The sequence below is a fragment of the Ascaphus truei genome, chromosome 19 (genome assembly GCF_040206685.1).
Source record: "Ascaphus truei isolate aAscTru1 chromosome 19, aAscTru1.hap1, whole genome shotgun sequence".
In the NCBI taxonomy this organism is placed as follows: domain Eukaryota; kingdom Metazoa; phylum Chordata; class Amphibia; order Anura; family Ascaphidae; genus Ascaphus; species Ascaphus truei.
In genome coordinates, this window is record NC_134501.1 from 25,711,567 (window position 1) to 25,724,679 (window position 13,113).

General features: G+C 42.6%; 1 protein-coding gene across 5 annotated transcripts in view; it reads right to left on the reverse strand.

Moving 5' to 3' along the window:
* Positions 1-1,644: 1,644 nt before the first annotated feature.
* The window catches only part of ZNF423 (zinc finger protein 423), a 231,760-nt gene continuing 220,291 nt past the window's right edge, over positions 1,645-13,113 (reverse strand). For all 5 annotated transcript variants that reach the window (XM_075576999.1, XM_075576998.1, XM_075577000.1 and 2 more), the window contains one exon: positions 1,645-2,281. In XM_075576999.1, coding sequence (XP_075433114.1) covers positions 2,252-2,281 — 30 coding nt within the window. In that variant the 3' untranslated portion in view covers positions 1,645-2,251. The remainder of the gene's footprint in view (positions 2,282-13,113) is intronic.

Sequence of the window (13,113 nt, forward strand, 5' to 3'; positions counted from 1 at the left end):
CTGATGCTGTTCTGCACATCGTTACTGACATGAGCGAGAGGCAGAGCAGAGCGAGAGGCAGAGCAGAGCGAGGCAGGGCAGAGCGAGGCAGGGCAGAGCGAGGCAAGGCAGAGCGAGGCAGAGCAGATCCATGCAGGCAGAGCAGAGCTAGGCAGAGCAGAGTGAGGCAGAGCAGATCCAGGCAGGCAGAGCGAGGCAGAGCAGAGCGAGGCAGGCAGAATGAGGCAGAGCAGAGCGAGGCAGGCAGAGCGAGGCAGAGCAGAGCGAGGCAGGCAGAATGAGGCAGAGCAGAGCCAGGCAGGCAGAGCGATGCTGGCAGAATGAGGCAGAGCAGAGCCAGGCAGGCAGAGCGAGGCAGGTCTCGTTTCATGGAGTGCACTGCATTCGGGTTTAGTGTAATGTCCTAATGTATTAGTCACCCTTAGGTCAGTAACATTTGCCTACATGGGTGCTCTCTATTCCTACAAAGCCGCTCAATGTTGCAGACGCCTACAATTTGCTTTTGTAGAAAGGATTTTATTTTTATAATCATGTAGTTATAAAAGCAGCAACATATTTTGCAGTGCAATACAGTGGGAATGAAATGTCTTGTTAATATATAAAAATACACACCGATCCTTTGTCAACAAACATCATGGTTTTACTGAATAGCAATGTAGCACTGTACGCATAAAAGGTGGACATGTTATGTGTTGTCATGTTTCACATCTTCCCCAGTACATTGTTGGACTGGGAATATAACCAAAACAGGATTTTACCAAGAAAGAATACTTTAAAATTGCTCATTTACTGTATACCTTGAACCAGTGTATGAACAGGTCAGGCTGACAAGAATGTGTGTAAACGCGCAGAGCGTCTTAAACAAAAAAAATGTGTGTTAAGTGAGAACACAACTTATCTGGATCGCTAATACCATTATTTTACATATAGCGGATACGTTCCGGAGCTGGCTGTATTCCCATTGGACAAGGCCCCATGAGTCAGACATGCAGACACCTCTGGGATGGAACCCGGGCAGAATTTCTGAGGCCAGTACGAGACCGCGATGTAAAGCAATGCCATGTAATGCGGATCCATTTGGCCTTGTACAAATGACACACACACATATACACACATATACATACATATACACACATATACATACATACGTTTATACATCAGAGAGAGACCTGTGAAGTTTTCAAAGCTTTTACTTGATGAACTTTGTTAATGAACCCGGCAGTCACATCATATGTGCTACTGGAAAGCTACCGTCCTGCGTGTGAGAGGCCTTGTCGTGTGTCCAACGTGACAGAAAAATGCAGGCGCAGAATAAGAAATAGTATAGTGTCACAAAGACTGTTTGATATATGACAATTACTGACTCCATTTACCATTCCTTCCCCTTCTTATCCCGATTTCGCACGGCATTGTAAAATCATTAGGTAGTTCTCTACTGAAACAATGTAGTTGCAAACACTTTAATGAGGGCTCCTGCTAAAATAACGGCGTCATAACTCTGTCCAATGCAGCGCTGGATTGCGGCTCCGCGCTTTCCGTGAGATGGTACTGACCGTAACGTATACTTGTATTAAACCTACATTGCATAACGTGCAATACAATGCGTGCGCCTGCTGGGGAAGGGTTTAAAACGCAGACACACAGTGAACGTATTCCCTTTATTGAACTGTACTAGTTATTGCAAATCAGATAAAGTCACATTTAAAAAGCAGCCCATCCAAGTTGCTGATTATATTCATTACACTGTCCTGTGAACCGACAAGTCCAATCAAAGCATTAGTTTAAGTAAAAAAAAAAAATCAAATAATAACAAAATCATAAAAAATGGGATAGACAACTGCTAATCCATCACATCACAAAACACACAACCAAAAAAAAAGGTCGCAATTAAATGTGGCAGGAACAAAAATAACACACCAAGCCCTGAACTATCAATATAATACAAGAAGCAACAAAAGACAACATCATTGAAGCGGATTAATCTAACACTATAAATTCAGTCAGAAGCCGAAACTCTAAAGTACACTAGTAAGGAGCAGGACAATAAAAATACTGAGCATGGAATACTTTTAATCTCTTCCATTAATATTCATTTCCAGCTGCTTATAATAGCAGCGCCTCATGGCCAAATCATTAGAGTTTTACATCTGGGTTGCAAATGACACTTTGATTGGATGTAATGTTCAAATGGTCCTCCCCACTGTGCCTCCGTGAAGTCTTCTGCAGAGAGGGATCCTGCAGTGCCAACGGCTCACTGTGCGTGCTGGCTCAATGTGTGGTTCTGCAAAGGCGAAGAAAGGAGAAATGCATGAGGGCTACAATAACACAACGCATGCCCGTACCCTCCTACTCACTGCCATTTACCAAGAGCTCCACAGAAAAGTCTCTCGTTTATTCCAACAAAACAAAAAATAAATATATAAAAACGACTCCGTGTAATAGCTGCCAATAGGACACAGATTTCTTTGTGCCGACGCGAGCATTGTTTTCCTGTAGCTGCCTTGCGCTGCCACCAGGATTTCACTCCACACAGAGAGGAGGAGGAGGGGGAGACATCCGTAGCAGTGCTGGGAGAGAAAATCTACCCTGGGGGATCTATTTTTTATTTTCTGGCCGTAGCAAAAAATAAAAAAAATCCTCCATCACCTTCAGGCCGATTGCCACGTTCATCCTTTGTTCTCTACAACAACTGGAGCGCCAGTTCTTTTGCCAAGAGAAAAGAAGTTGGCAGAGATGTGTGTTTACAGCCCTAGAAATGCCTGAGCACCCCCAGCTGAACTCCAAACTGCGCCACATTTGGGAGGGGAGGGGAGGGGGGGGGGGTATCTGATGCACAGGAGGTGCCTCTAGATCTTTAAGGGATTGCAGAGGTAATAAACAATGTTTTTGTTCAATGCTTTTGCTAGAGGATCCCATTAGCGCCAATGTGTCCTGCAAGGCATTAAATAAACAGCGCGGTAACACATGGACCGGGCTATCTTTCTAACCTAAATAGGTAGTACCTCGGAACATTTTAATTAAATTAGGAGCACCGAGTATAAAACATGGTTATATTTATTTATTCCAACATTAAAAATGTATAAGCAGCAGAAGCAGGGCCTCTGCAGGCTCCCCTGGTGCCTCGTGTGGCCTCGTGCCACTGCTTAAGGCTTGGCCACAATCTGGGTGTAGGAGCACATCCTTGTGAACATAGATCTCTTTGAAAAGTGTTATTTGGGGAAAAGGTACAAGGCATCATTTATTCCCAAACAATGATATAACATTTTCCAGACCAGGAGACAGTGGTAGGTGTACGTGGCATGTTTGGCCACGAACACAACTAGCAAAATACAGTAATGCAAAGCAACGCAGAGAATGGAACTACACTACAAGTAGGTGAAACATTCAAATCCGCCCCCCAAAAAGTACAACTAGGGTTCTCCAAACATTGTGACCATTGCCCACCCCCAATACTCTGTTACCCTCTTTGGGAAGGGCTGTCCATTTGAGGAGTAATACACTGCACCCTTTCAGTGCTGAAGAGCACTGTATAACAGGTAAAGCATATCCCTGTATTTGCCTGGGTTCTGAGGCAGCAGCGTGCAGCAGAACCTGAAACCCGTCCTGTTTCCCAGCCCAGCGCTGATTCCACGTCTCCAGGGTCTGTGCAGCAGTAATGTCCTTCTGCCCAGGCCTTTCCTGGCGGGAGCCTGAAGGTCAGTGCTTTATTCCGTATCTTCTGGCCACTTACACTGCTCACAGCAAATGGTGCCTTGTTTAGTTTCAAGATTTGATGTACACAAACCAAGTTATAGACGGCCAAATCATATCTTTACTGTATGTTAAAACACATGTTTTTCTTGCCTGTTGATCTATATAAATTCCCAAACTAAGCGGCTGTTACATTTTCTGTTCTCTGCCTGTCCGGCACGCAGAAAATGATCCTTTGTTTCAATCTCTAATCTGCACAGAAAGGGATAAATGACTCTCCGTCCCCGTAACGACATTTCCTTAAAGACAATTGTCTGGAGGAAATCGTTAACTAATGAACCCTTCTATACCGGGGCCTCATCTCACGAGACGCAGTGACCCCATTTAAGCAACATTATTATCCGATGCCTGCACCCTATTCCACTGACCACCAGGTGGCAGACACAGCAAGAAGTTACTAAATGCAGAGAAGTTTTAGGAAATACCCAAAGTAACATGTTGCAATTTGTGTTCCACAACAGAACCCTCAGTACCCTTCTGAAAAATTGATTAAGCATAAGTAGCATGTATTGATTAGTTTATGGTCTACTTTATGTTTTTATTGATTAGGTTATGGTCTTTAAGATGTAGTTCCAAATTCGAGAAGCCAAAATGATCGCTGAGAAATGTACATTAATTATTTTATTCTTCATAAATAAAAATGATCAGGCAAAGCGCTTTCAAATCAACAGTGTGCTTGCGAAACGATCATTTCCATTATGAAGACCGGACATGTTGATCCATTACACCAGGAGTGGCCAACTCCAGTCCTCACGGGCCACCAACAGGCCAGGTTCTAAGGATATATCCCTGCTTCAGCACGGGTGGCTCAATCCATGGCTCAGTCAAAGATTGAGCCACCTGTGCTGAAGCTGGGACTGATAGTCGAAGAATGATTGAGCCACTGTGCTGAAGCAGGCATATCCTTAAAACCGGAACTCTTGGTGGCCATTGAGGACTGTAGCTGGACGCCCCCGGATTAGACTATCAGGGCTAACGGACATTTTTTGTTTGACTTCAGTTAGTGGTCCTGGAGAAGGACATGTTCACCGCAGGGTATAATGGACTAACGTGATCATTCTTCATTACCGCTGTATATAAATCAAGTTTCGCAGACCTCAGAAGTCTCTCCTTTAGGTATACTGTAAAGTACATCTGAACAACAAGACTTGTGGGGTCTCGAATAATAGGGTCCTTTAAGTCATTCCATTCACTGTTATTTTAAACTATGTTAAAGAGCAATAAACAAAAACACAAGTTGGTTGCCATCCTTTAAATGGAAGCCAGGACTAGCCACGCTAGACAAATCCATTCTCATTTAGGCAGTGTCATTTAAAGATAATGCACAGTCGCCACTATACGGGGATGGGGACGCTGCAGTCGGGGAACAGGATTTCTGCGGTATTGATCGCACTAGGCAGGTCAATACAGAAATGGTGTGACGTTCTAAATCTGATAATGAAGCTCTCAATGGGAGCTCTCCTCTGTGAAACACGGGTTAATATGTTCAAGTAAACAACGCACACCCAACTACCCCACGGCACAAACACATCAGACATGTATTTATATTATCCACAGGAGAAAGAAGACAAAAAGATGGCATTGGACAGCCACAAAAAAAAAAAAAGAAAGAAAGAAAGAAAAAAAAAAGGTGTTTTGGAGCAAAAATCGCAGCTGTCCCACAAGTAAAAAAATTAAATGTAATGATCAAATGAATAGAGAGCACAACTAGCACTTAGAAATAGTCATGCATTTCATACACTTCTCAAAATTGTTAGTGTTACAAGACATTATATATGCAGCGACGGAGATTAACAGGTCACTGTGGGAAAGGAGACGCACATTACTATGCTGCATTAACAGAAAGCATTTTCTAATCTTAACCATGTATTTTTGGGGTCACGAGATGCCACAAGGTAAGGATTGCACTGTTATTCCTAATGTTTCTGTTAGCCTCCCAAGAGAACATTTGGAGTGTAAGCTCTTCGGGACAGCGTCTCCTTTAGCCTTCTGTTATTTACCTGTTGTGCGTATTCTCAGGGTTTGTAATGTCATTACTTTCTACTGTGGTGATGTGAAGCGCGGCAGGCATGGATGGCGCTATATAAATACAATTATACATAGAACGATGTTTACAAGTTCTAAGTCTCGAATAACACGCCGCACATTTGGTAGATTGTGTCACAAGCACCAAACATTAGATTTGTAAACTCTTTGGATCATGGGTAAATTATACTGTGTACAGAAAAATGTACACTGCCCATGACACCAAGGAATACATCTTCATTTAAACCTGCAAGCATGCCATGAGTTACTGATCAATATTACAAGATGTGGAGTTGTGTACAGTAAAATAGCAGCAACAAAAATGAGAGAAAAAATTGGCTGTGCACAGCCTACAGTATCGATGAAGGAGCTGGACACAGAACTATGCAAACATGATGAGGGTGTTCTCCAACGCATTTCGCTTTGTTAAAGAGGAAAATAGGAAGAGAAAATTTCGATCCTCATTGCTTTCAGGGTAACACGGTGCAGGAGAACCATGTGTGCAAGTCCCTTGCAGTTGCATGTGCTTTATTTTTAGAGATGTTTGAACGTCATCCAAACGCCTGAGACTAACAGATGGCCTGTCTTAAAGCCTCATATGTTCACTAGTTTGCACTTCTGACAAGCAGTAAATGTACTCAAGAGTGTGCCATCATTAGTGCAGACTGAATACTCTAACGCAATGCGGTTAATACACTTCATTAAAACCGATAAGCAACGATTCTCGTAAAGCAGGTGTGCGTCTAATCGTTCTTTCATTTTACGCCCGTTTTGAAGAGGAACATTTTATTTTTGCTCCTTAGATTGGATCATCTTTCCCAATTATTGTGTCACAATGCACACAACACAATACAATTGTCTGATCGTAGAAGTGAAGCTGTTGGCTTCCCTCTTAATGGCGCCGTTACTTGTCTGGTATCGTGTAACACACGGGTCCTCAAACCTTTCCTGGTCATGGACCACTCTTAATTGTGCTGGGGGAAGTCTCCATCTTTGCTGATGATACTAAATTGTGTAAGGTAATAGAATCAGAGCAGGATGTAATTTCTCTTCAGAAGGACTTGGAGAGACTGGAAACGTGGGCAGGTAAATGGCAGATGAGGTTTAATACAGATAAATGTAAGGTTATGCATTTAGGATACAAGAATAAAAAGGCGACTTACAAATTAAATGGAGATATATTGGGGGAATCCTTGATGGAGAAGGATTTAGGAGTGCTTGTACACAGCAGGCTTAGCAATAGTGCCCAAAGTCATGCAGTGGCTGCAAAGGCAAACAAGATCTTATCTTGCATCAAACGGGCAATGGATGGAAGGGAAGTAAACATAATTATGCCCCTTTACAAAGCATTAGTAAGACCACACCTTGAATATGGAGTACAATTTTGGGCACCAATCCTAAGAAAAGACATTAGGGAACTAGAGAGAGCGCAGAGAAGAAAGTACAGAGAAGAGTCACCAAATTAATAAAGGGGATGGACAACCTAATTTATGAGGAGAGGCTAGCTAAATTAGATTTATTTACATTAGAAAAGAGGTGTCTAAGAGGGGATATGATAACTATATACAAATATATTCAGGGACAATACAAGGAGCTTTCAAAATAACTATTCATCCCACGGGCAGTACAAAGGACTCGGGGCCATCCCTTAAGGTTGGAGGAAAGGAGATTTCACCAGCAACAAAGGAAAGGGTTCTTTACAGTAAGTGCAGTTACAATGTGGAATTCATTACCCATGGAGACTGTGATGGCAGATACAATAGATTTGTTCAAAAAAAAGGTTGGACATCTTTTAGAAAGGAAAGGTATACAGGGATATACCAAATAAGTAAACATGGGAAGGATGTTGATCCAGGGATTAATCCGATTGCCAATTCTTGGAGTCAGGAAGGAATTTATTTTTCCCCTTATGAGATATCATTGGATCATATCACACTGGAGTTTTTTGTTTGCCTTCCTCTGGACCAATAAGTAAGTATAGATATCGGATAAAATATCTGTTGCCTAAATTTAGCACAGGTTGAACTTGATGGACGTACGTCTTTTTTCAACCTCATCTACTATGTAACTATGTAACTATGTAACTATGCAACTATGTGACTATGGCATTGTTCTAGGTAACAAATACTGAACTTGGATCACCCTTGCGTGGTCACGCCTTCATTGCTGGCCATCCTGCAGTGATAGAGACGCCCAAGCTGAAGGAGGAGAGCTGCGGTTTTATGGAACACTAAAGTCATCAGGCTACCAAAATTTTAACCCTTTAGCTGCCGGAGGGGCCTAACATATACACAAGGAGAGGCACAGTACTCCTGTGGTTTCCAACTACTGGTCCCAAGACCATCCCCAGTCCCCTGTTCTTCTCGCCGTTAGAAGATCTGCACTGGTTTTTTCCTGCGTACCATGGGATCCAGAGAAGTGCGTCGTTCTGCAACTACTGCGCAATACTGCAACTCGTGTACAAATCAACAACTTCCTGCCACCTACTGGGAATGCTCGCTCATGGAACGGCTTTGTTAAGAAGCTTTTTATCTTTAACGTTTCCATCATACACGGCAGGTTTCCTGGTACCACATTACAAAACAGAAAACGGGAATTACAGCATTAAATCACTGCCAGAACTTTGAATACATTCTGTGATCTATCTGCAGTACTGTAAACTTGGCAGTTAATACTACAAAAAGGTTGAAACCTAGCAACAGTATTAAATGAGTGACATGGTATTAAATGAGTGATGTGGTGCTCTAACACACTTATAGGGCTCTCAGAACAATTACATACCGAAGCCTATATGTGTAGGACAAAACAACGTCAATTTAGGTAGGACATGTCTTTGAACTTGGAAATACCTATTAATCCGCCCGGTTCTGCTTATTCTCACCGTTATTATGGAGGTTCTGTTATTTCCAAAATGGAAAACGCCATTAAAGGGTTCGTTTGTACTCCAGAGTATTGGGACACATTATTTTTGGCTTATTAAAAAAAAAAAAAAAACAGAACGCACGATCTTTTAACGAATGATTTACTTCTGGGATAAAGGATACAACGTATACAGTGTTACTTTATATATCGAATTCGATTACCCTGGGTTGTATAAAGGTTTATAAATGTTCCCTGCTTTTTCTTGAATTATTATAACCTGTATGTTCATTCAGTTAATCCCTGAGGATAGGTCACCGCTGTATACGTACAAAATAATATAGGATATAGGAGGGTATTTACAAGTATAGCAAAATGCTTTTGAACACATTATACTTTAATACTACTCGATGTAGCAGGTATGCTCAACCCCAGTCCTCACGCCCCCCCCCCCCCCCAACAGGTCAGGTTTTCAGGATAACCCTGCTTCAGCACAGGTGGCTCAATCAGTCCTAGCTTCAGCACAGGTGACTCAGAGGCTCAGATTGAGCCCCCTGTGCTGAAGCTGGGATATCCTGAAAACCTGACCTGTTGGGGGTACTTGAGAACCCCTGATCTATAGCGCAGCAATTAACAGCCTAAACCCAGCCATGAGAGCCGGTCTCCCACATACAAGGGGCAGAAATGAACATTTCACTCTAGTTGCGCACGTAAGACCTATTAATGAAAACATCCCTTTACGTTCTATATGAAAAAGGGTAAATCAGGCAGAAACCTTCGGTAAATAACCCCTGCGGTGTTAGATATGCACCAAATGCAAAGCAAAATAAGCCGTCAGAATGACCATGCCCCTCGCTCGCCTCTGCTTTACCGTTCTCCTCGCTGGTTTGAACACTGTCGGCCAGATGTGTTAGTGACAGCGAGCCAGCACCTTTGTATTCGTAAAGGAAATAACGGAGTTGGATAGTGAGCACATTCAATGGTTCAGAAAAACACAGACATTAAGTATTGAAAAACCTGTATTTCACCAAAACGAGGCAAGGGTTCTATTGCAGGGGCGCGCAACTCCAGTCCTCAGGGGCCACCTACAGGTCCGGTTTTCAGGAGTTCCCTGCTTCAGCACAGGTGCTCCAATCCTGACCTGTTGGTGGCCCTTGAGGACTGGCGTTGGCCGTCCGTGCTCTATTTTGTGACCATCTCTTATCTGGATTTTGTTCCAGAAAAAAAAACCTGCGCGATTTATCAAAGGTATACGCAGTTTTCTTAATTTACCTGGTGCAGGATACGCTACACAAAATGACCTTGTGTGTGTCTTCCAAAGAGCATAATGGTGAAATACACAATCGAAAGCCTCTGCCGCACGCACGTGTGCTTGTTGGTGAATATACAGAACGCTCGTTCTCAAGAAAATCTCTGCCATCTACACAAGGTTTGTTTTCTTCAATCAGAATGACTTTTCATTAAAAACATCATATATTTTTATAGGTCATCCATGTGCTTTCCACAAACTCCACGCTATGAACACCCCCCAATATCCACACCCCCAAACCTTAATGGGACCAGCTGTGCGGCTGAACCATACTCCATCCTGATGTATACTCCATCCCACAAGCAGCCACTTTACCTTTCTGTTTCAACATTGTCCATCATTCCCTCTAGAGTGTAAGCTCTCGGGATCAGGGCTCTCATTACTTTCTGTATCTGTTTGCGCATGTTTGTCCTTACTTGTATATAACTCTGTTTATGTCCTTTATATCGCTCTGTATCCCCCATTGTACTGCGCGGCGGCATATGCTGGCGCTTTACAAATAACCGATGATAATAATTATTTGAGAAAGTGAGAAGGAAATGACGGCTTTATAAGAGTTGTTTATCTGATCAGTGCATTAAACTCGAATGAAAAAGTATACGTAATAAATATTCAGAACAATTGCCATAATAAATCTTTGTAGCTTTATGCTAATGTAATGGCATCATTTCTATGTCACTCAGCCGTCAAAACTATTTGTAATTAACATCACATTTATGCAGCGAAGCATTGCTGTGCGCGTGTGTGTGTGTTTGTGTGTGAGTGTGCGTCAGAGGGCACCAGCACAAAAATGACCTGTTAATGGCATTATTCAGAACGTTGCATATTAGTCAGGTTTTTATTATTTGATGAACGATGCTTTTCTTTAGCCAGCTTTTCAGGCATCGGGCTTGGTAAAGAGCCCCATTTACAGGCATACCCCAGTTTAAGGACACTCGCTTTAAGTACACTCGCGAGTAAGTACATATCGCCCAATAGTCAAACTGGCAGCTAGCGCATGCGCCTGTCAGCACGTCCTGAACAGCAATAGCGGCTCCCTACCTGTACCGAAGCTGTGCGCAAGCGGGGAGACTATAGAGCCTGTTACACATGTGTTATTTGCATCAGTTATGCACTTAAATGACGATTGCAGTACAGTACATGCATCAATAAGTGGGAAAAAGGTAGTGCTTCACTTTAAGTACATTTTTGCTTAACATAAATGCTCTGGTCCCATTGTGTACGTTAATGCGGGGTATGCCTGCACTTTTGAACTCAGGGAACCCACAGTACTTTGAAATCTAGTACCATATCCTTCTGACGTGCCCCTTAAGACTTGGGAACTATTTTGGCAAAGATGAATTGCTCCTGTACATAGTACCGTGTACAATGCGGTCCTGCATGAAGGCGAGGCAGTTCCCTTTCATAAGACCCCTTCCGGTGATGGAAGACAATTGGCGATGGTCTATATAGGTGTATTTTGGATCTGTATAGTGTCCTGTGGAATACCACAGCTTAGGAAGGTTGGGCCTTTATGTCTTATACACTTTTAACAAAAAAAACAGACGTTCCATTTCTTTAGTCCGTCGCTGACAAACATTGCTGTTGCTTTGGGAAATGTCTCTTACCTCCGGGTTTTGAACATAAGTCTAAAATGGTACACGACAGATATAACTGGAGTCTTCTTCAGAGACTATCTATAAACACACCATGATTCACAACACTCACACCCAACCAAACAAAGGAGTAACAGTTTGCAGTACTCGGGGGAATGGTACTCAGGGGGGTGCAGCATTCTCTGCACCAGTGATTGATGTTACTTCTGTCAGTGCACAGACTAGTATTCAAAATCATCCTGCAGCGCATAGTCAGATACAGAAGGGATGGGTTTGTGGTGAAGACATTGGGATTTCAAGCTGGAAAAACTCATTCAAAACCTCTTCACCAGCTCTCTACAACTATATGCAACTATCCACCGTCATACAGCGAAGATGGTAAGCTCTTCCAGGCAAGCATTCACCGTGACTGCATACACACAGTTATGTGAAAAAGAAAGTACACCCTCTTTGAATTCCATGGTTTTACATATCAGGACATAATAACAATCATCTGTTCCTTAGCAGGTCTAAAAATGAGGTAAATACAACCTCAGATGAACAACAACACATGACATATTACACTGTGTCATGATTTATTTAACAAAAATAAAGCCAAAATGGAGAAGCTATGTGTGAAAAACTAAGTACACCCTTATTGCTTCCATAGGAATTAAGATGCTAAGTAGCAGACAGGTGCTGCTAATCAAATGCCCTTGATTAATTGATCATCAGCAAGTGTGACCACCTCTATAAAAGCTGAAGTTTTAGCAGTTTGCTGGTCTGGAGCATTCAGGTGTGTGTTAACACAATGTCAAGAGGAAAGACATCAGCAATGATCTTAGAGAAGCAATTGTTGCTGCCCATCAATCTGGGAAGGGTTATAAGGCCATTTCCAAACAATTTAAAGTCCATCATTCTACAGTGAGAAAGATTATTCAAAAGTGGAAAACATTCAAGACATTTGCCAATCTTCCCGGGAGTGGACATCCCAGCAAATTCACCCCAAGGTCAGACCGTGCAATGCTCAGAGAAATTGCAAAAAAAAAAACAAGGGTTACATCTCAGACTCTACAGGTCTCAGTTAGCATGTTAAATGTTAAAGTTCATGACAGTACAATTAGAAAAAGACTGAACAAGTATGGTTTGTTTGGAAGGGTTGCCAGGAGAAAGCCTCTTCTCTCTAAAAAGAACATGGCAGCACGGCTTAGGTTTGCAAAGTTGCATCTGAACAAACCACAAGACTTCTGGAACAATGTCCTTTGGACAGACGAGACCAAAGTGGAGATGTTTGGCCATAATGCACAGCGCCACGTTTGGCGAAAACCAAACACAGCATATCAGCACAAACACCTCATACAACTGTCAAGCATGGTGGAGGAGGGGTGATGATTTGGGCTTGTTTTTGCAGCCACAGGACCTGGGAACCTTGCAGTCATTGAGTCGACCATGAACTCCTCTGTATACCAAAGTATTCTAGAGTCAAATGTGAGGCCATCTGTCCGACAGCTAAAGCTTGGCCAAAATTGGGTCATGCAACAGGACAATGATCACAAGCACACCAGCAAATCTACAACAGAATGGCTAAAAAAGAAA